General features: G+C 35.7%; 1 protein-coding gene across 2 annotated transcripts in view; it reads right to left on the bottom strand.

Annotated features, from left to right (window-relative positions):
- Positions 1 to 24,672, bottom strand: part of ROBO2 (roundabout guidance receptor 2) — a 1,281,409-nt gene that overhangs the window by 30,536 nt on the left and 1,226,201 nt on the right. For both annotated transcript variants that reach the window (XM_044919554.1, XM_044919552.1), the window contains exons 19-22: positions 23,463 to 23,505; positions 21,900 to 22,027; positions 16,211 to 16,492; positions 10,704 to 10,860 (exon numbers count right to left, since the gene is read on the bottom strand). In XM_044919554.1, the coding sequence (XP_044775489.1) occupies positions 10,704 to 10,860; positions 16,211 to 16,492; positions 21,900 to 22,027; positions 23,463 to 23,505 (610 nt within the window). The remainder of the gene's footprint in view (positions 1 to 10,703; positions 10,861 to 16,210; positions 16,493 to 21,899; positions 22,028 to 23,462; positions 23,506 to 24,672) is intronic.

The raw sequence follows: 24,672 nt of genomic DNA, 5'->3' as shown, positions 1-24,672 counted from the left end.
TGTTTTTAAGGACTCTGGTCAGGGCATATAGAAAACTAATCCAAACAGTTTTCATTGTGATACAACATCAGTGGCATTTCTATTTATACCTTCTCCATATACTATTATTTTCATTAATCAAAAAGATCCTAGTGTACTTTTAAAGGGAGACTTAATGATAGGATAAACAATATTATTGAATGTAACTGTCCTATAAATTCCACTTCTTAAATATATATGGAATCTCCTATTTCACCTCTACTTCCATAATCACAGATCGAATCATTTTGATGTGAACTAGCCCTTTAGCTTTCCTAGTCTCCTGTGATGTCATCTTCATCTCTTTTATCCTATCTTCCAGACAATGGGATTATATTTCTAAAATCTTCATTCACATCACACTGTGCTTTGAATTGTTCAGTGATTATCACTAATATAAGAAAAAGTTCAAATTCATTAGCAGGGCCTAAAAGACCCTTCCCCATCTGATCAACCCATCTTTCTAGCTTAATTTCACACTATTTCCCCAACATCAGCCTACTGCTTATTTTTTTCTAAACTCTGGGTCTATATATAACTATTCTCAAATCATCTGCCTGTGGGCTCCTGCCCTTCCTTCAGGTTCAATTCAAATGCCATCAGTTTTGTGAAGTCTTCTCTGCCTCCACCATATGGAATTGATTACAACTCTGAAATACTTATATTGTGGTACTCCCCATATTATATTGGGATTATTTTTTTTAAAGATTTTATTTATTTATTTGACAGAAAGAGAGAGAGAGAACACAAGCAGGGGGAGTGGCAGGTAGAGGGAGAGGGAGAAGCAGGCTCCCTGCCAAGCAGGAGCCCGATGCGGGGCTCGAACCCAGGACCCCAGGATCATGACCTGAGCTTCGAAGGCAGACGCTTAACTGACTGAACCACCCAGGTGCCCCTATTGGGATTATTTGTTTCTGTTTTTTCCTACTGTTCTATGAGATCTATAAATTCAAGAACTCTAATTCTCAACTTTGCGTTTCCAGCACCAAATACAGCATCTAGTATGTAGAAGATTTCATTAAAGAAACTAAAAATCAAATGACTATTATAAATATGTATATACATATTACAAGCGTATCCTCTCCCTTACAAATGCTAACTTGTAAATGTCCAGATGATTTTTGAATATTTTTACTCAAGTGTCTTTACTTATCTTGTGTAAAACTGAATTTATTTAAAAACCTATACACGGATGTTTGTAGCAGCTTTATTCATAATTGCCAAAACTTAGAAGCAATTAAAATGTCCTTCAGTGGGTGAATGGATAAATAAACTGTGACAAAATTCACCGAGAGGCCAAATTCTAAGCTTCTCCAGATAACGGAATATTATTTAGTGCTAAAAAGAAATGAAACATCAAGCCATGAAAAGAATTGGTGAAAACTTAAATGCACATTACTAAGTGAAAGAAGCCCATCTGAAAAGTCTACATACTGCATAATTCTAAGTATATGTCATTCTGGAAAAGGCAAGATTATGGAGACAATAAAAAGATCAGTGGTTGCCAGAAGTTAAGGGAAGAGGCAGAATATGGAGGATTTTTATAACAAACTGCTCTATATGATATTATAATGGTAGATATATGTCATTATACATTGGTCCAAGCACACAGAATGTACAACACCAAGAGTGAATCCTAACGTAAACCATGGACTTAGGGTGATACTGATATATCAATGTAGGTTCATCAATTTAACAGTGTATCTATCACTTTAGTGGGAAAGTAGATAGTGGCAGAGGCTATGCATGTGTGGGGGCAGGGAGTATATGGGAAATCTCTGTATTTTTTGTTCAGTTTTGTAGTTAACCTAAAACTGATCTAAAAAATAAAGTCTATTTAAAAAATCCTTGATTTGACCATCCATTTATTTGACAACCATGTGTCAGGAAGCTGCATCTATTTACAGAGCAGGAAATCCAGTAGGGCAGACTGATACCAAGCAAGTAATCAACAATACCAAGTACTACAGGAATAAGGAGAAGGTAGGCTGAAACTAGTTTGGGGGTAGGGCAAGGTTATGCTGACTATAGGAAAAGGGGATATTCTAAAGGGTGGCCCAGAGAAAGAGAAAAGATAACAGTATTTGAAGAACTCAAATAGTTTTATAACTGGTAAGAGCCAACAAATAAAGAGAGTTGGCCATAGTTGAGGCAGGGGAGGTGAGGATGTGCCAGATCACGCGGGGCCTCATCAGCCCTGAGAAGCACTGTAAGTGATGGATAGGCACTGAGAGGTTTTTTACAGGGAATAAACCTCATCATCTGTAGCTGTTCAATTTTCCTCTCTTCTTGAGGCTCCCTGAATAATCTACCTCAGTGAGCTGTGAACTGAAGAGCTTGTTTCAGCAGCCCCGTACACTCTGATAGGAATATCTCTTCCAAAATGTCCTTTATACTGTAGTGTAAACAGGCACACTTTAATATGTTATAGATAACAATTTTTATATACTAGAAAATACCATTGTTTAAACTTGTATTCCCATCAAATAACTATATAAGTACCAATCAGACCTGAAAAAACACATTGCTCCAAAATGATGCCATTTTGATCTGTTTCATATGTTGGAGATCATAGTTAGATTTCATTAAAAAAAAAAAAAAAAGATTCTGTTGTGTACGAAGTTTGCCACCCACGGTCCCGGTTGGATTCAGGGCTTCCAGTTTTTCCCATCCACTAATCAATCCTTCACACCACTTACAAATTGGTCTATGAAAACATCAGAATTGTTTGAATAAAACATTCACTTCTTTTCATTCTATTCTGTCCATTAAATATGTCTAAGCCTCAACCTGCCTTTTTAGATGGTTTTTCCAGTTTCTCAACAAGAATTTTCTACTCAAAATAAATTGATTTTTTTTTCCTCCTCCTCATCATCATCTTCTTTCTTCGGTACTTTTCCATTGTGGTCTATTAGCTTGAAGTATTCAACTTATTTTGAACGAACTGTACTCCTCCAGTTTCACCTACCTTAATCTTACAAATCCTTCAAGCTACAGGTTATATCCCATATCTTTTATAAAGATTTCTCAGATGGGGCCAACTAGCACTGATATATTACTCTTCTGACTTGCACTGACATTTTTGCACATTTACTTGAAAATTGATTATATGCTATGTTATGCCATTTCCAATGTTGGTTTCTTTAACTATTGTCTAATTTATTTGAGAATTTAACCTTTCACATGTTAATAGTAGCTTTTCCTCAAGTGGATTTATGCTACATTAAAATTATGACATTGAATTACTCTTGTTTGGCCACACCTGACATGATACTTTAAAAATAGTAGATGATAACCCTATTTATTGATTTGAAATGAAAACACAAAAATTGATTCATTAACAAGAATGCTTATGATTTGATGACATGGATAGAGGTAGAGAGTATAAAGCTAAGTGAACTAAGTCAGTCAGAGAAAGATAAATACCATATGATTTCACTCATATGTGGAATTTAAGAAACAAAACAAATGAGCAAAGGGAAAACAGAGAGAGAGAGAGAGAGACAAACCAAGAAACACTCTTAATTATAGAGAATTAACTAATGGTTACCAGAGGGGAGGTAGGTGAGGGAATGGGTGAGATAGGTAATAGGGACAAAGGAGCGCACTTGTTGTAATGAGCACTGGGTGATATATGGAATTGTTGAATCACTATATTGTACACTTGAAACTAATATAACACTATATGTTAACTACATTGGAATTTAAAATAAAATAAAGAATGCTTAGGTTTCTTTTATTTATTTATTTGACTTTAAATGTTATATTATAAAGTCAAACAAAAATATGAATAAGAATCCTAAAAAACAAAAACAAAACAAAACAAAAAAAACTGCCATTTTCAGTATGAAATGTGAGTGCTATTATACTTCATCAATAGTTATAATTAAATTTCCTCCATAAAATGTCACATTTTTCCCCATAAACTAGAACATGTATTTCCTTTGTTTACATGGCTTATTGCAAAGGATTTCCTACATTTGAATAAAGAACATATTTCTATATTCAATCTTTCAAATGGAAGTAGTCAATTATTCTCTAAAATTTCCCTACTTCATAAGTATTAAACTATCCTTGCTTCCAATAATCTAAAGGGAACATGCACATGGAATGAAAATACATAGAGAACATAAGAGAAAGAAGAAATGATATTATATGCATCATATGTTAAGGTTACATAGAAAAAATTGTAAATAGTTGTACTCAGCTCATTTTTTATTTTTCAAATACCATCAGGCAAAGAAGAGCACAGCCATATAAATGTTATTTTAAAAATTATACAAACACATTGCATAATGTATTAAATGACTAAAAAAATATTCCAGTAGCTATTCCACTTAGCTAGAACGGATGTTTTTATCATCACTTTTTCCGCATGTTTTCCTCAAATATAATATCGAACAGGAGTGAGCAAAATCCACTCATACAGACCATAAGCAAAGCTGAGAGAAGTCCATGGGATTCATCTCAGTGGTTCGTGCAAGAACTGGAAAACAGAGAGAGAGCGAATAAAAGAAAGACTGGGAAAAGGATGTGAGAGAACAGATGAAAGAAATTTGGGACATGGAGCATATTTAATGGTGAGGAGGGCTGCTCTTCATCTCTGAGGTTTCCAAATCTGAATCCATTCCAGAACAATAAGTACTAGGTTTCATGCAGTTTCTGAAGAAGGACAAGAAAGTAACAGATGACTCTATAAATGTTAAGAGAAGTATAGCTCAGTTTTTAGTGTTTCCTTCACATTTACAGATACATATCTTATTTGAGGGATGGAATTTCAATTTTTTCTTTTTTTTTTTTTAAGAATTTATTACTTTATTTGGGGGAAGAGGGGCAGAGGGAGAGGGAGAGAGCTTTTTTTTTTTTTAACATATTGTCAATGTAGTATGAGGGATCATATTATCTGTCTTGCCTGGTAAATAATGAGAAAGATGACAACAAATCAATGTTGCATGTGAACTAGCTAAAGGCCAGATAAATACCAAATTACTAATAAAAATACAATACAGTTCAACACCCACAAAAGCTTGTCAATCTCTAAGTGTAGTAACAAAGCAAAGCATCAGATTTCTATTGAATCCCTACTGAATTCTTCCTAGCATCATATAATAATAAAAATACATTATATTTATAGCTAAGGATGAATACATTTTGATACCTTTTTATCAAGCTGAAAGAGGCATATGGATGAGAGAGAACATTTACCATTGTTGCTATAATACTGAATTAACAATTAAATACTTTTCTATCTGGACAATGCTTTGGTAAATTTTGATATTTAGTTCTGTGGGGGGGAAATGGCCCAAGAAAGGCTTAGAAAGAAACTTGATAATATTGAAAGTTTAGAAACAGTATTAAACATTGTAATAAAAAGTAAGAGACCATCTTTTCAAGATTGAGATTATTCTGGGCTAGGTATATTTCCAAAATTTATCCCTTTCCCTCCATCCTACGGCCATTGTTTTATCTTACTGCCTTATCATTTTTCATGATATTGGCTATTCTTCTGTAGTGTCCCAAATGTTATCTACCTACCGCAGCATCGTGTCCTTCAATTCGTCATCTATATCCAAAGGTCAGAATCCCTATATGACATACAAGGCTTCACAATTGGCCTCAAGACACCTTCTCAGATTATCTCCTACTGTATGCATATTTCAAACCCAACGAACTTCATACAGCAGGTACTGACTGCTGAAAGATACACACAAGAAACTGGAGTGCAATGTGATGAGTACTACAATAGAGGAGTAAGCTTAAGGAATCAAAAAATTAAGGAAAGGCAAGTCACCTTAACTAGAATAAGATGGAGTTTTGAAGGAAGAGTGGGGAGTACTAAAGGGAAACGAATGGGTCTATTCTTTTTTTCTTATCTTTCATTTTATATATATTTTTCTTTTGGCTATGGAAATTTCTCTCCATCTGCACAGCAAATGGTGACATTAGTAACATTTTGTTGTCCTCAGTTAATAATTTATTCTGGCACCTAGGCTGCTTTCAGTTAGGGACCATTTCTTGTCCTTTGTCCTTTCTGTCTCAAGCTCAGAGCTGGCAACCAGCAGCTGGTTAGAACTCTGGGTGCTATTATTTGTGAATAAATGATTCAAGATTCACTTCAAGACTGCCCCAACTTTACCTGGCATACACGTTTATCCTTTCCAGAATACAAATTATTATTTTGTATACATTGCTCATCTAGGGCTTATCACATAAAAGAGTGTGTGTGTGCATGCACACGTCCATGTTTTCTGGTCTCTACCTACCACTCCTATGACTCCCTAGATCAGAGATCAGATCTTCCTGAATAATTGTGTATTTGTTACTTTCATCCCTGTTGCTTTTTTTCCTGGCACTGGGCTTAGCATTTGCTCTGTACTTGAAAAAACTTTGTGTTGAATAAGTTCTCTATTATGATATGCTAAAAACAGCAGGAAGAAAAACTATATAGCACCATAAGAACTACAGTTGCAGAATCCATGATTGTTAAAATAAAAATTATCAAAACCAAAAGGTGACTTCTGAAGTTTTTGTTGTTTGCATTTCAAGAGAACCTTAAACCTGCACGAGTTTCAAAACAAGACATATAAACAATTCTATAGAAGAACTCATCTGTAAAATATTCAATGTTAGTATCATGAATAGCACATTATAAAATAACTAGGAAGTGTTCAAAAATCTTTTTTTTAAAATATGTATTTATTTTTTATTTGAGAGAGAGGGCACAAGCATGCACATGAGTGGGGCGGCGGGGAGGGGGGCACACAGTGGTGGCAGGGCAGAGTTAGAGGGAGGGAGACAATCTCCAGCAGACTCTCCTCTGGGCTTGGAGCTTGATCTCAAAACTCTGAGATCATGACTTGAGCTGAAATCAAGACTCAGACATTTAAGAGACTGAGCCACGCCAGGTGTCCCTCTTTTTCAATATTATAAGGTTTCTACATTAGAAAACAGAAAACAGAAAAGTATAAAGAATATATCAAGAAATGGACAAAGTCATCACAAATCTAAGTTAATTTATTTTTGTCATATTGACTTTAGGTGTTATTACAAACAGTTGAAATAATAACCTTGGAAAAACGGAGTCCAAAGAATGAGAAAATTGAATTTTGCTGTCAATTTACTGATAGATAAGACTTTACTATTTTTGTTAAAAGTGATAATTTTTGTTTCAGAAAATACTAGCTATTTAAGGCAAATAACTCAAAGGTTATTAAAAACCAAGCTACATGCTACAAAGACTTTGAATATATATAATTAAAATATATATTTCTTTACCTATCTAAAGTACCAAATGAATTTCTAGAAATCTTTTACAAAAGAAAAGATTTTCTAAAATCATATATCCTGGCTGAATTACTAAAATAATTCAGAAATAACTATATTTTATGGCTTGATGTTCAGAAAATAATTTATATAAAAAAACAAAAGTCTGCCGCAATGTGTATTATTTCATTCATCAAATGATATTTTCAATTCTACTGCTGGGCAATAGAATCGAGTGAGAAGTTTAGCACTTCTTTGGAATGAATTAATTTTATTTCAATGGGTAATAGCTATTACAGTCTGTTTTTTAATAGACCTAGCGGGAAAAGAAAAAAAAAAAAAAGAAAAATTCCAAATTACCTACTTTATGCTTGTACATGTTTGATAGTACTATTTTCTCTTCCCAGTTTACAAGCTCTATTTTCCCACTTTCTGACTATAGCCTTTAAAATTCAGAAGCCGAACGCCTGAGTGGCTCAGTCAGTTAAGCGTCTGCCTTCAGCTCATGTCATGATCCCAGAACCCCGGGATCAAGTCCTGCATCCAGCTCTTTGCTCCGCGGGGAGCCTGCTTCTCCCTCTCCCTGCCACTCCCCCTGCTTATGCCCTCTCTCCCCCTCTCTTTGACAAATAAATAAAATCTTTAAAAAAATAAAATGCAGATTCCTAAGCGCTGTAATCATCTTTCCTTAAGGAATACACATCTCTGGTTTTTCCTCAACAGATTCCCTGTAGCACAGGCACATTTACATTATTAATATGTTTTACATAAGATTATGTGCAAAATGTAACATTTTTAAAAAGTTGGAGAAAAGAGGGTGTGCTCATAATTTCCTATTTCGAATGAGAACTTTTTTTAAAAAAGATTTTATTTATTTATTTGAGAGAGAGAGAATGAGAGACAGAGAGCACGAGAGGGAAGAGGGTCAGAGGGAGAAGCAGACTCCCCGCCGAGCAGGGAGCCCGATGCGGGACTCGATCCCGGGACTCCAGGATCATGACCTGAGCCGAAGGCAGTCGCTTAACCAACTGAGCCACCCAGGCGCCCTCAAATGAGAACTTTTTAAAAAAGTAAAATAATAATGATATGCGTATATATGGGAATTATAATCCCCCAGAAGCAGGTGAAGACCTTTGGAGAAAAAGAAAGATGTAAAGAAGAAAATATAGAGGTATGTATGTGAATATATGTGTATGTGTGTATGAATATATATGCAGATATGCATATCTACCTATCATCTGTATCATGTATATATATATATAGTATATATGTATACGCATTACATAATAAAAAAAAAAGGTAAATGGGGTCTTTTGAAGGAAGCAAATGTTGTGACATAGAAAGTTCCAATAAAGAATATTAATCTGGAGGGGTCCCTAGGTGGCTCATCAGTTCAACGTCTTGCTCTTGATCGTGGCTCAGGTCATGATCTCAGGGTTGTGAGATGGAGCCCCGCTTCAGGCCCAGCACTGGGCGTGGAGCCTGCTTAAGATTCTCCTCTCTCCCTCTCCCTCTGCCCTTCCTCTCTCTCTCTCTCTCTCCCTCTCAAAAAAAAAAAAAAAATTAACTTGGAGACATCAAAGATAGCACTTGTTTAAAAAGAAAAGGAGATGGAGCCAAAAAATTATGTGCATGTGCTCTTTACATAAAATAAGACAGGAGATAAACTATTATTCAAATAAACTGAGGTGTCTTCACAACTAAATATTTCAAAATTTAAGGAAACTGGGAAAAAGAAAAGCTGCCTTTATTATGTATTTTTCAGTTTCATTCAAAAGTGGTGGTGACCCAGAAATTGTGTGGAAGACAGAGCAATTAGAATTATGAAAATACTTTGATAATTTTTTAGACCTAGGAATACTGACTCATGGATCATGTTGAGTTGAGTCAGTTGAGTTTCATGTCTAAATAAAATAATGTTGTAGATTTATATCTATAGTGTGATAACGTGCCCATGCACACACAGATGTAAAGTAACAGGGTACCTAGAAATGTATAAAGAAATATAAAAAGTTCCTCTGAAACTAATAATACCTTATATATTACTTGAATTTAAATAAAAAATAAAATAGCTATTATTAATATGTTAAATAAAAATGTATGCAAGTGTATCTAGAGGGATTAACTTTGGGAAGTGGAAGGGGGGACAAAAGTTAGAGGGAAACTTCTCTGTGATATTGTTTCTTTATTTTTATTTTTTTTAAGACTTTATTTATTTATTTGACAGAGAAAGGCACAGCGAGAGAGGGAACACAAGCAGGGGGAGCGAGAGAGGGAGAAGCAGGCTTCCCACTGAGCAGAGAGCCCGATGCGGGGCTCGATCCCAGGACCCTGGGATCATGACCTGAGCCGAAGGCAGACGCTTAACGACTGAGCCACCCAGGTGCCCTTTTATTGTTTTTTTTTTTTTTTAAGAGAATGTATTTAACTTGTGTAATTTACCACTAATTAGAAATACAAAAATAAAATGAACTATGACCTAAAGTAAAACAACAGAACCCTGTTATATAGTTGCAACAGTCAATATTTTGTGATAAAGCAGATGCAATGTATGTTTCTTACGAACAGCAGCAGGGAATGCTACAGTCTATTTATCTGTATTGCAATCCTGTGTGTGTGCGTGTGGCCAAACACATAATAAAATATCTAAGAAGTAAAAAAAAAAAAAAAAAAAGAATTATTATAATAGAAAAAAATGACTGAGTATGTTTCTCTTCATTTGCTATTGTTTTTTTTAATTAGAAAATAAAAAAGTATCAATGTCTTTCTGCTTTAAAGTCAATTAACACGTTAACAGAGGAACACTAACTCTTGAGACATATATGGGAACGAGTAAGGAGACTGGTCACATTTAAATGCCCTTGACTGAAATTTTCTAACTTAGAGAGGTTTTGTTACAGAATGTGCATTGGCCTGAGTCTCTTTCATCGTTCTGGCCCCTAAATTCCCATCACAGCTAATGATGAAAGTCCCCACAATTACACCACGGGATGGAACTCAACAGAGGGTGCTCGCCTGCGGCCAGACACCAAGTCATAAGAAAACCGTGAAAGATGATGAAGAAGGTTATTTTAATTTCCTTTTCAGCCCTGCTCAGGAGTGGCTCTTTAGTTCACGGAGCTGTGGGTACTCGCTTTCAAACTAACAAGCAATATTATAAATGGAGGCTGCATTATCATGATTGCAAACAATATAAGGCACTTGACAGCCGAGGATTCTAGGTTCTCAATATGTGCTGTGTTGTATTTATCAGCTAAAATACATACATGGTGAAAACAACAAAAGGGGCGCGAGGGGAGGGCAATGAACGGGCTGGGAGGGGGCAGGTAGAACAGTAAGAGAACACCAGATAAAGACAAAAAAGCACAAGAGAGAGAAGAGGAGAGCCCTGGGCATTTCATTGGTATGGAAAAGAGTTTTACCCATTTTCTTGCTGTTCCACTGAATAGTGTTCCAGCTCTGTACCAGGAAGGGGCTGGACTGGGGGAGGAGGTAGAGGAACATTGGCCCAGGTCGATCCATTGTTTTTCTGTGGTTTAGAAGAGTTTTTATTTTTCTTCTTTTTTCCACCTTTCCCACCTGAAAGTAATAATGCATTTATTCAGATACACCAAACATCAGTAGAAACAGAGTACATCAGATGGGAAGATGTATTTATGTTTTCAAAACACCACAATCAGTATATTACATTTGTTAAAAGCTATAAACAATGAGATGGTATAATCAGAAAAACGTTTTTATAAATCGCTCAGAATTATATATATTTTTTTCCCAATGCATTAACTACAGTGCTGAATAAACCAAAAACATGGCTTCTGCAGCAAAAGCACACTTATTGATTTATTCACGTCTGCTGCCTCTACATTTTCATTGTTAGATGAAATAATGGGCCATAACAAATTCTTTCAAATGTCAGATTTTAGTGCGTTTATAATGCTCTTTTGCATAATCTCTCTCAGTGGAAAATGCAGTGTCTAAGGATACAGATGAAACTTTTCCATTAGAATTTACTCAATTTAATTAATCCAAGAGAGCACAGTTTTCTCTCAAAAGTGACTGATAAAAATCAGTCAACTATAATCTGGGTATTTGTAAATCTTTCACAATGATAAGTTTTATAGAATTTTAAATTAATGAATGGCGGATTATTTTTGCCTATAGTGACAGTAGTTCCCCGATGTTGTAAGCATAACATTTCCTAAAATTCCAAAAAAGAGCGGGATAATTAATGGAAATGCAGTGATCAGTTTCAGTACTATTGTTAATACAAATGAATTCATGCACAAAACACGAGCAAAAAATAACTTGGCAGCATATGAGCCAAATCTGGAATTACTGGTGTTTAACGAAATATAAAAATTAAATTCATCACTTGTACAGTGCCATACTTTTCACTCTTCCAAAATTTAGGTAAATCAAGTTTCTTCCTAAATGGACCACAGGTGATTGCAAGAATGAGCGCTTCTCCAACAGCATAACAAAGGATTTTGTTTCCATGGGACGCAAGCAGCTTCCTTCATCCCCACTATGGCCTGTAGTTGTCTTTCCCAAAAATGGTATGAACCCCTGGGACTTCATCTTTCTGGCACTTCAGGTTGTGAGCATTGAATACTTGCAGCAGGGCAATCCATAGAGATATTACCAGAAGTCTCATCTCCTTCCTTCTGCCAATTACTAATCTGCATCAGCCAACGCAGAAAATTATGTCATTTAGTAGTAACTTATTCGAGTGCCAGAAAGTGATGAAACTGCTAAACTGGACATAGACACTGTTGCCAAGTATGGAATTATGTCTGTCGTCTAGGTCATGTGCACATAAACACACATATTTAAAAGAGTACGCTTACAGACAAAATGCTTTCACCCTTCCTTTCACTTCCCATCTGGCAATAGGAGAGGTATTAAGAGAAAGAAGAGCAGGTATCTTCTGCTTCAAGGATAAGAGCTTAATCTGGGTTTGAAGACTAGTTTCTCACTTACTTGGTAAGTTACTCAGTAGATATCCCTTCCATTTCCACACAGGTAAAACAGATATAAAGCTCCTATATCTTTGCAGTATTTTGAGGATTAAATGAGATAAAGCATGGAGAGGGCTCAGCTTGTACAGAAATCTCAATAAATGCCAGTCATTATTACTCTTTCCCATTTTCTCTATCTTAGAGCAAACATGGTTCTACCCATTTCTACAGCCTTTGTCACTTCTCCAACCCCAATGAGTATCCCAGAAATAGTCTGATTCTCGGAATAAAAATAATAAACCTGCTTGAAGAGAAGTCTATAATTTTTATGTTTAAGGTGGATGAGCCTTAATCCTTTGTTTCCTGATCATTCATCAAAAATCACAAACCAGGATCATATCTTTTGTGCAGTTTCAGAACTGTATTTCAATAATTAAAAGAGGAATGGGCTGGGCTGCGTGTCCTTACTGGCTTTTCCTCTCATTGTGCATCCTTTATTCCTTGTATAATTATAAGTGTACAATGTTTTCTTCACTCTTCACTTTAGCAATGTTATATGATCACCACCAGAACTGAATGATACAAATAGGGAAGTTTTTACATCTCCATAAAGCAAATTCTATAATATTAAACTCAGTTGGACTAAACTAAAAGGGAATAATCACTTCAATTTCCCAAAGAATGCTTTCTATCTCCAATTTAAGTAATATTGTATTCAAATGTAGATGAAGTAGTTAATAGATGAGAAAACAGAGGTTCTTTCCAAATTTTATGTGGTCCATATTCACACAGTAAGAGGAAAAAAAAATTAATGCAGCAGCTTTACTAGAAATGACTATTTCTGGAGCTCTGAACCCAACTGTTGAAGTTCTTGTCGAAGGTCAAAAAAGGCATTATCAACTCTTCAAATATCAGATTTAAAAATGAATTGGGGAAACAAAACTGATTCATAGATGGAATTTGTAGGGTTTTCCTCTAATGCCCACTTTCCCCTCTTCGGGAAATTTCTTCTCTGTCATTGTGGGGTGTCCTGGTAGGACTATCAATCGACATGCTTTGTCCTCTCTTTGCATTGACCTAAGAGGTGGGTTCTGAGCATGGTGGTGGGCATACACCAGTAGTTAACAAAATAAAATGTTTATCTAAGATCTATACCTTGAGCTAAGTGAGCCACAGTCTGTTGTTGTAACTTGCAACCAAAGATCCCCAAGCGTTTTAAGGGGAGAACTGCCTGCATTAGGCTTTAAGGGAACATATTTTGAAGACTGGCAAACATATCCGACCCATTTCTCTTCAACTCAAAATGTAAATATTTAAATTGACATTTATGCTGAACAACTTCTATGTATAGAAAATTATAAAAATAGATCATTTTCAAGTTAGTTAAACACATACTGCATTTCAAAAAAATACTGGTGTGTAAAAATATTTCATTATCACTACTGATATGCTACATATATGTATATATATATAATTATGATTGCATACCGTTTTTGAGAGATCTGAGGGGTTTTTTTTAGTGGTTGCATTTTTAACACACTGCTCAGAACTTATGCATGGAATAAATTATAAAAGTGTTTCAAAGAGGATGAGAAATTCACTGAAATAATTCAGAAATGTCCAACTTTCTTTATTATTGTGATTATTTTAAATTGATTTCATTATTGTGCACAAATTAAGAAGATTTTATAATATACGATTAGATATCCATTGGGCAGTTCGATCTTAAGTTTGAGACTTAGAAAAAAAATCTATGATTATAAAAATGAAGCAAATTTTCTGATATTAAACTCAACTGAACTAAACTAAAAGGGAATAATCACTTCACTCTCACCTCCTAAAGAATGCTTTCTATTACCAATTTAAGTAATTTTGTATTCAAATGTAGATGAAGTAGTTAATATAATTCATAGATATATATAAATGTCACTCAGGAGATTAATGGATTAAAAAAAGCAGTAAGCACTATCGTGAATCACGTTCTGCTTACAATTACTCAAAAGGTAACTTTACAAAACTCAGTGTCAATCAACATATACAGAATATTTAATGAAGGATTCACAAAAGGTCTTATGTAATTCATGGCTTAAAATATATAGATTTTTTAAAATATGTATATTGCTTGGGACTTTACATATCTTGAATGGAACAGGCCTAGGATACATTACTTTTTAATCATTCAGTACAACTGTGGGACTCATTATAAATAAATGACAGTATAAATAACATATAAGGTTATTCAAAATATCCCCCTATATTATTGCCAGTTTAAATTCATAACAGATGTTTAAAATTTTCTGGATTCTATAATGTATCTAATTCTACCAATAGGTAAGAAGAGCAAATGGCCCATTTTGGAGGGAAGAGAGAGCATTAACATTTCAGACTGAAAGGGTTCTATCTCCTGAGGAAAAGTCATTTAATAAATGTTACCCTAATGATGTAAGAGTTAACTCTTTATGGCCTAGGAGCCTGTGACATATCATAATACAATATAATCCTTTACTAAGAACTTGTAGATAAAAAAAAAATCATAAAAACAAATGGCATATCATTAATATGAAAAAATAAGCAAATAAGGTCATGGAATCAATTAGAAATGTGCAGACCAAGTCATCAGTCACATGATGTACATGTTATGGTTGGAAGGTAGAGTGTGTCTACTACGACCTTCTTATTTTAGAGGTGAGGATCCTTGAGCCTGAAGGCTATCAGTGCTGTTCATTATAATAGGCATATATTTCTGTCCAGTAAAAATCTGTCCTGATATGTGCTATACAAAACCTACATTACAGATGGTAGGTTTGGCTGATATATGTCAAATATATATTAACATCTACAGCATAAAAGAATTATCCATATATAGATTATAATTTTTTTGGAAATTAAGTGTGAAGAATAATGTCTGATATTAGCATTCTTGGTTAGCATGGTAGCAGCACCTTACCCTAAATATCATTCAATAGATAATAAATCCTATCACATAATATTTTGGAAAGATTGTCCAAAAATAGGAAGTCACATCACTGGAATCCAATTATTATAAAAAATGTCCCAAATAATTTGCACTTTAGCTGAATTCATCATTTGCTGCCCATGTCATGGAATTGACTTTCCTGTATGACCTTTTCATTATAAAGTCCTCTTGGCTCTTAGGTAGGGCTCAAGGCGAATCAAACTCATCTGCTCTTTCCTAAGAAAATGACACTATTTTTCAGTAAATATGGTGCTGTACACTTAGTACATAAAGAGTGACAGGGATTTTTATCCCCCCCCTTCCCAAAGCATGATTTCATTAGGATAAACTGTTATTGTCATCTGAAAGATAAATGCCTGACAGTGAGTTGTGATTCAGTATTTCTTCACGGTTGTTAGGAACACAGGTCATATGCTGGTGACAAACAAATATTTCTCCTTACTGTGACGAGACCAACCTGAGAGACTGCCACTCCTCTCTGAGCTGTTGTGAGAGCTGGTGGTGCTGAAATCCTGTGACTGGTTGTGTGGCATTCTATTAGACAATCCCTCAGCCAATCGGTAGTCAGGGATGTAAAGTAAGGCTAAGGGTTAAAGGGCAGAGGTCATAGTGACATCATGTGATTAGTTCACAGCACAAGCCCATGCAGAACATGCAGTTAGCAACTCAGAAGCAGATGTCGTGGGACAGTGGAGGAATGTTCCGTCTCTCCTGCCTAATGGAAGTTGAGATGGATTACTGACCACTCTACTGAAAAAGAGCTGAAAGAATGGAACCAATTGGTGTTGGTGTGTGGTGGCAGTGACGGTGGCAGTGACGGTGGCCGTGGCGGTGGGAGGGATTGTGCAAGGTACTGAATACATGCCGAGAATATTTTTTTCGTTTAGGTAGTGAACCTGGTAATGAGTCACTAAGCTGAACAACAAATACTAATTTCTATCCCATGCACAAATGATATGAAAAGGACTCCTCGGGGTGTAAGACCCTGACTCACCATTGTTACCTTTGTTCTGATCAGGTAGAGAATATCCAAATCCCATCAGGTCTGTTTTTTGCTGAATGGAGCTTTTCCACTGTGGATCAGGCAGATCGACAGCCAATTCGTGAATGCTATTGGAATGCAAGATCTGTGTGGTGGCATATGGGGTGGCCTGTGTTATTTGGCTGGAACTGTTGTAAGTGGTTTTGGTCGTGAAGTCAATGCTGCTATAAATAGCTCCATCTGAGAGCATTGTTGCTGTTTTATCCCCTTGGCCTGGAACTGGTGGCAGCACATCTGTGGTGAACATAGGGAGATGAAACAATTTAATGATGCACAGGAAGCCCCAAACTATCAGGACTGAAGGTGACAAATAAATGTGTCATGCCGCACGTTTGCATTTCAGCTGAGCTGGGCTTTATGAATCAATGAAGGGGAGATGATGTACAACCACGGTCAAGCTATCAGCCTCGGTGACAGGCAGGCCCACCACTCGTCCTTCACGTCTCACTGCTCTAACATGTCCCTTCCCCCATTTTCTTCAACCATGAATGAGATGTTTGGGATATTTCACTCCTGAAAAATGCTTTCAGTTGTGCATCCTGCTTTCAGGACCAATGAAACTGTTAGCTCCTTACAGAAGAAATGATAAAAGTCAGTCTACAAATGATGGGTTGAAAACATCTTTTTCCACTTTACCCCAAAAGATAGAGGACAGAGCTGCTGAATATATGCAAAATTTTCCAAAATTAGACTATCAAGCCAACTAGGAGATAACATTTTTCTGAAGATCCAGCTTGCTGTTTCTCTGATTTGATTTCACAGTTCCAGCATGGAGTGGCAGGAATTTTTTTTTTCTTGGGTAACAAAAGATAATTTTCATGAATAAGTCATTTTCACAATACAGCAGGATTTAACTATAGAAAAAGCAATCTGAGTGATCCGTGGGTTTAATTTATGCTACTAACTCTTAGAAGTGGAGAATTATAGTTTCAAGTTATAATACAGCAAGAGTAAAATTAAACCTTAGTAACAACACTGAATATCAATCAGTCCATTTATCTTTTGGTGTGCTGAATTATCTTTACATGATGCTTTATAATTCAGAACTGCCACCTCCCTCCTGAGCTCTTATTTTTTTCTTTTTTTAGAAGAAAGATATTAGAATTAAAACAAAACAAAACAAAACAATACTGGGGTGCCTGGGTGGCTCGGTTGGTTAAGTGTCCGACTCGTGATTTCAGCTCAGGTTATGATCTTGGGGTCGTGAGATTAAGACCCATGTCTGACTCCACACTCAACGGGGAGTCTCCTTGAGATTCTCTTTCCCTCTCCCTCTGCTTCCCTCCCTACCCCTGCTCACACTTGCTCTTTCTCTCTCTCAAATAAACAAATAAAATCTTTAAAAACCAGAACAACACTAAATGACATATTTTTAATCATGCACAGTTAAAAGTGAATCTAATTATAGTATATATTCCTTAACAATCTATGTTCTGAAAGCCACACTTCATAGGACTTGAGACCATCAATGATTTCTTCATTATAGGAAATTTTCAACTAGTTAAAGCACTGTAATATTAAGTAACAAATCAAATTACTTGGTTCCCAAAACCGATTTATCATGACAAGAAAAAAGCAGAAAGTGAAAGTGAAACTTAGTCAAAATATTCTCAGACTTTTAGGTTTGATGATACCCAATAGTACTTGAGATAAAGATTCTTATAAAAATATTAATTTTGCTTTTTACAAAAGCTAAAAAAATGTCTGCTTTAGCAACAGCAACAAGACACTTATTATCCACTTTGCACACTGCATAATTTAGATCTTTCTGAAGTCTGGAATTCCAACTCGCTTTGTAAGTAAGTGGATACATACTTTATTGAAGTAAATATTTTAAATGTATATCAGTGAAATTGTTAAAGATATTCAAATATATTTCACAAGCTTGTACAAGCAAGTACAATTATTTTTTCATTTCAGAATCCCATAACTACTTTTTTGGCCTTTTAAAAAAGCTTTTACCTATAAACTAATTAGGACATTTGATAATGAAAAAGTATACTTCATCCTTAAATGTCAATATCGTTTTCATTCTCAAAAACATTTAATATTTAGTAATATATCAAAATTATGAAAATAGATCCTTCACTCTGGGGAAATTTTCAGAGTTTTGTTTCTGCCACATCCACCATCTTTCACTGATAATATTAACCGGATAGACATGTTTCTCCAGCACGGGCCCCAGCTTCCCAACACCTTGAACTTGAGGCCTTCTAAAACTTTTGATTTAGATTGGGAGCCACTCTATCTGCAAGCTTTTGAAATGGTTGCGTGTTCAAATGTTTAAAACTGGAAAAAAGTAGTCCGAGGATCTAATCCTACAGAATGTTATCCGGCCACAACTAAAGCTCCAGTGCTAGAAATAGAATCTCTCTCTCTCCCTGCTGGATGAAATTAGCCAGCCTTCAAGTCTAAGTGCTTCTCTATTGACTTGGGGGCTGCATATTTCCTTCAACTATTATTGGATCACTCCTACATTTTTGGAAAATAAATTGAATTATATCCAAATGTTGAAATATTGGAAGATTATACATGAATATCTGGATGTGGCGGATCATCCTATAATATCAGATGGTTTGGAAGTCTGGCCCAGCCTTCCTCCGACAGGCTAGACCTGAATAGGTGCTGCTATCTTTAGATAGGACCTTCCAGTTTCCACTTCTCACTGTCCACACCTACCTTTCCTTAGTGCTTTGGGCTGACCGGCACTTGTTAATATTTGAGTTTGAAACCTCTGAAGTACAGAAACCCTCCCTCCAGGTGGACCTACTCATGATTCATTTTGCAGGTTTCAGCACCTTAGTGATCCATGCACTTATTTCTTTTTGCCTGATATACTTGAATGAATGATTGTCTCCTGTATCATATCGTAAGATACTTAAGAACAGGAACATACATCTGGATTTCCATAATTCCTCACCTAGTGTTTTGCAGAGGGTAAGCACTCGCTGAATGATTAAATGAATCTTTTATAGTTTGTATGGACAAAAGGCAGACTTATGCAATAATTAGTAACTTTATTATTCAAAATACTATTTTCATTACATTTAAACATGTGTTAGTATTCCATTCTTGAAAGGGAAATGTCAGTATCCACAATAATTCTTTAAGTGGCCATAGTTATGCAATCATACACATGAATCCCACCTAGAGGACTGCAGACAGCGTAGATAAAGGAACTGAGGCTTTAAAATGTGTTCGACCTGCCTTCTACACCTAGATCTCAAGTTATTCATCTCGATAAACCTTAGTTTCTTGGCCTTTAAAATGTAAATATGATTATTATTTATGTCACACATTTATTATGCCAATGAAATGAAAAAAAATGTACAAAAAAGCCTACCTATTTCTGGTGCATAGTGAATGCTCATAATGCCTATCACAAAAGAAATACAGTAAATCTTGCAAAAACTTTGTCTTGGCCTTGATGTTCGCCTGTGAAATATTTCATATCATGAAAATGTGGTGGATATAGAAGAAAAACCTTGAAAATCTACAAACGTACCCTTTGGCTAAATTAGACAGAGACATTTTAGATGTTAGTGTAGCCTGATAGAAACTGAAAAAAAACAAAAACAAAACAAAACATTTTCTCCATCTCTAGGCACTCATTTCTTGATGTAAAGAGAATGGTGCACTAATCAAATACAAATACAACAAGTAAAAGAGGGATCTAATCCTTGATTAATAAAAGCCTTCAGAGCAGAATTTCTTTTGACGAAATCATTCTGGGTAGGGTAGAGAGGAGTGTTCTGCTCTCCCAGCGAGGAGATGCTCATGTTCAGAACGTACCCACGAAAAAGAAATAGCCTGTAATTGAAGGGCTCAGAGTTTGGCCACTAGGGAAGGCGGCCACTTGCAGAGGTTCTGGACAAATAAGAATCCTAAACGGGGTGATTACAGAGGGCAAGCAAAAAGCTGAGGAGTCCTACAATGTATTTTTGTTTTCTCATTTACTATATTGATGCCTGCTAGCCACTACTTGTATGCCAAGCTTTGTGCTAAACCTGAATATGTAATCATCCATTTAATCCTCATCACGTACCTGTGACGGGGGAATGGTTATTTTCTGTATTTCATTTGGGGATTGGGAGAGAGCTCCCTTCCTTCAACTTGGTATTGACAGAATGCAGACTTAAGCAATAACTAGTCGCTTTATTATTTGAAATACTATTTTAATTATATCCAAACATTCATTGGTATTCTATCCAGAAAGAGAAAATGCCAGTATCCATGATTATTCTTCTAAGTCAGTATATTTATACACTCATGCCTGTGAAATCCACCACTGAGGCTTATAATAGGTTAGCCTAGCCCTGGGTCTCCTCCATTATTAATTCCACCCAGAGCCGTAGAAACCCTCTAGCAGATTCATCCTCACTTTCGTGGATTATAACACTACTCTCCTAATTACTCATCCCATTTTCTACTCGAACTCCATTCCCCACCTGGCAGTAGTCTGGATGACTTAACTCTGTACTTAGATCCCAGTGTTCTCCTCTTACAAATCCATTGATGCCTTCTGACTACCCTTTGGACAAAGTTTAAAGTCTGTGTGGCTTAGAAGGCCCTCTATTATCTGTCCCTCTGTATTTTTTTTTTTTTTAACCATCTCTGCTGCCTTGTACTTTATACTTATTAGGAAATTCATTCATTTCTCAAATAGGTCAATGTCTCTCTTCTTTCTAGACCTTAAAATACGGACATTTCTTCACACACTTTTCCCACAATTCTGACTAATCTCTACCTCTCCTTCAAATGTCAACTTAAATAACACTCCATTCATAGAACTTTCTTATTCCCAATAGGCAGCTTTTTCATGTTGGGTACCGGCAAAGCAGCTCCAATCCATTTACTGTTTGCACAAGTTTCTGCCAATGGAAAACACATATTTCTGCCAAATTTAAACACTGGGACCACAGACTTCTCCAGCCCCATCTTTCTCTAAACCCATCATTCTCCTATCGAATGGATGAAAAGGTGGCAGTGGGGAGGCTGTAATTATTTATAGTAGGTCAAATCCTGTTTCTACGGAGAGAACCCTAGCACCAAATTTTGGAGACCTTATCATATCAGCAACTTAGCGTCTTTTTGTTTTTCATTTGGGGTACCAGTTGTCAACGGAAGAACTACATTTACGTTCTCCTTCAACATGTTGTCATATTTATATAAGGGTCTACTCTCTATAACATACATGATTATCCTATGAGGATAAGGACCATCTCTCTTTATATTGATATTTTATTTTTACTGTCTGCCATAATGCCAGGTACATAGGACATACTTAATAAATATATGTTGAATGACATGTAGAGAACAGAAATGACTAGTCCAAAATCATAAGTGCTACTTAACAGCATAGTTTCTGATTTTACCAATCTTGCTCTAATAGTCCTAGACCTAAAATGTATTACAAATATTTGTCATTTTGGCTAGTAATGACTTCCTTAAAGCTTAGTCTTACTCAAGGTAATATAGACACACTGGTCTTATATAAAATATTTAGTGAATATACAGCACTGTTAGTACATGCGCTTTAGTAATTTTAATTGTGGAAGAAAATACTCCATAGTATGTATTTTTTAAAACATTGAAGAAAGCCAAGAAAACAAATAATGAAGTTTTGAATAGCACAACTTACCTCCACGTCCAAAATTCGCAATCTCATTTGGGCCACTGTTGCTGTTGTTTACTGGTAAGCTCGTGGCTGGCCATGAATCAGCAAGCCATGGATAACTGGGATCCCCAGCATTTAGAAGACCAGGACGGCTGAAACAGAAATTAAAAGGAAATCAACCCATGGAGCTCAATGAGAGATTTGGACACCTGTCTCCTGCACTAAAATAGATGAAAGAATTTGAGAAGATTTTAATTTACTTCAAATTAAAACATGTAGGTTCTCAAGAATTAAGGAACTTCCACGGTTCATTAAGACTATATACAGCCTCTCATTGGAAGCAGAAGCATCCTGCCTGGGATTCTGCTGACATCCAAATGAATTCAGTTGTCTGCCCTGAAACTGGTGGGAATTGGTAACATAGCAGGATCCTGAAACAAGGTTTGATGATAAATTGACACCTCAAGGGAACAATTGCTCAGAGTGACTGCTCAGTATCAGCCCTTTCCAGGACTTTGGGCTCTTGCTTCCTCGATTCCTACAGCCCCCATATTTATCTGTCCCCTGTAGGCTGTAACCCCTGTTATGAGCCCTTATGCTTGATTTAGAGGCAAAGAGCTTGAGGGAAATTAATAAACAATATTTACATTGTTCCATCAATAGCACATTTCCAAATTCTCTAAATTGCAAGATATTAGGGGCATAATAAAGATTTTTAAGGTAATTAAAGATTCACTGTGATCTGATCCAGCATGTGAATATATAATCTATGAGAAAAACTTGCCTCACATCATATTGAATAAATAATTTCCATTTTTGATATAAAAGATGGGAATCCAATTCCTTTCCAGATTATTAGCATATTTACAAAGAAATAGCAACATCTATAATCATTGCACTTTATTTTTGATAGACCGTTTCTATGAAATCCCTAAGAGAAACGTGTGTTTCTATGGAAACTGCAATAAGAAGATCCAACTGCTTACTTGCTACATGCACTAGCTCTCATTAGACCTAATCTCTTTTTGCTAAAATATTGATTAAATGGGAGATTGGAAGTTATTACCAGAGCCTAATTACAATCTCCATATTGGCAAAGGGGAAATAGATGAGGATATATGGGTTTGTTATCAGCTTTTATCAATTTCAATTGAGTATCCAAAGTTGTGGAATCCAGTCCTATCAATCTACAGCCTATTCATCATCCATGAATCATTTACTTTGTGATCGATTATGTGTAATTGTTCACTCACAGCAATTTAGTGAGAGCCAATAAGGAGTCTTAAACAACAGCAACTTCATTTGCTAATGTCTAATTAATGCAATAAACATTCTGCTAACAAATGAACACATTCCTTGTGATATTTACTACTAATTTCTTCAGGGGCATCTGGGAGATACGAAACATCTGGACTTGATTCCTCTAAAGTGCACAACAGATAGATCATTAAACCTTGTGGTAAGCTATTTAATTCCTCCTAGAATTCTCAGACTTATAAGTGATCGTTTATTACAATAATAGCCTCTTACTGTAGTTTCCCCAGCCCTGATTAAAAATAATAATAAAAAAGAATCTCCTTAGCATACCTCCCATTGCTCATTAGTCCTCCATCTCCTCTTTGAAATGTAACTGTTAAAAAAAAGAAAGACACACACACACAAGTAGTCAATATTAATTACGATTAATACCAACTACATATTGGTCCTTAGTTTAGAGCTGAGGCCTCTGGGAATTTTAACAAAATATAATTAACATAATTGCACAGAGAATAAGAAGCAGTGGTTTGGCCCAGGGCAAAGCCATCATTTGCTCCAACTTTAATAAGACATTTAAAAATACTTTAAGCCAAATGTATGGTTAAGTCAAAAGGGCAATTTGTGTTTGGATATCGAAAACTGTTAAAATTGGTATATATAGTGTCATTGGAAGATCAACATGCATTAATGGGGGATTATCAAATCATGACTTTTAATCTTAATATGTGGGTGTCCTAATCAGAAGGCACAACATAAAATGCACATAACAGAAATTGAAACAGAAGAGTTCAAACAGGTAATAACATCCTGCCAGTGAAAAAGAGAAACAGGTACTGATTGATGACATATTCCTCATCATCACAGATTCTTTTAGGGACACCATTAATCACTATGAGTTGAACAACTACAATTACAATAGACATAAACTATAATTAATAGAGAATAATGTGTTGAGTGCTTTGTTTTACCATCCAACCTTCACAAAAAATGAAATTTTCAAATACCTGATACTGAACATAGTCAAACTGTATGTAATCATTGCAGAAACTTAAGGTCTTTATAAAACTCTGAAACTTATTAGTCACATCAACAATCATTCCATAGAGCTCTACCTGGAGAAGCCCTCTCTTTGGACACTAAATTCTATTCCGCAAAGCTACCGACATAAAAACAGTATGAATAGTTTCACATTAGCATGGATCAAATTTTGCCACTCGAGGTAACTAGAAGATCATGAAAAAATTGTTGGTGTTTAGAAGTTTATGGACTGCAAAACTTCAATTCTGACTAAAATGAATATAGATCTCTAACCAATTCCTGGGGATGAAGGAAAAAACTGCTGGTTACCAGAGGGGAAGAGAGTGGGGGGGAAGGGTAAAATAGGTCATGGTGATTAAGGAGCGCACTTGGTGTGATGAGCCCCGGGCATTGTGTGGAAGTGTTGAACCACTATATTGTACACCTGAAACTAATATTACACTGTATGTTAACTAACTGGAATTTACATAAAAACTTGGAACATAAAAAAAACTAAAAACAA

Source organism: Neomonachus schauinslandi, chromosome 1 (genome assembly GCF_002201575.2).
Source record: "Neomonachus schauinslandi chromosome 1, ASM220157v2, whole genome shotgun sequence".
Taxonomy (NCBI): domain Eukaryota; kingdom Metazoa; phylum Chordata; class Mammalia; order Carnivora; family Phocidae; genus Neomonachus; species Neomonachus schauinslandi.
Note: the sequence above shows the minus strand (reverse complement) of the source record. Positions and strands in the feature narration are given on the sequence as shown.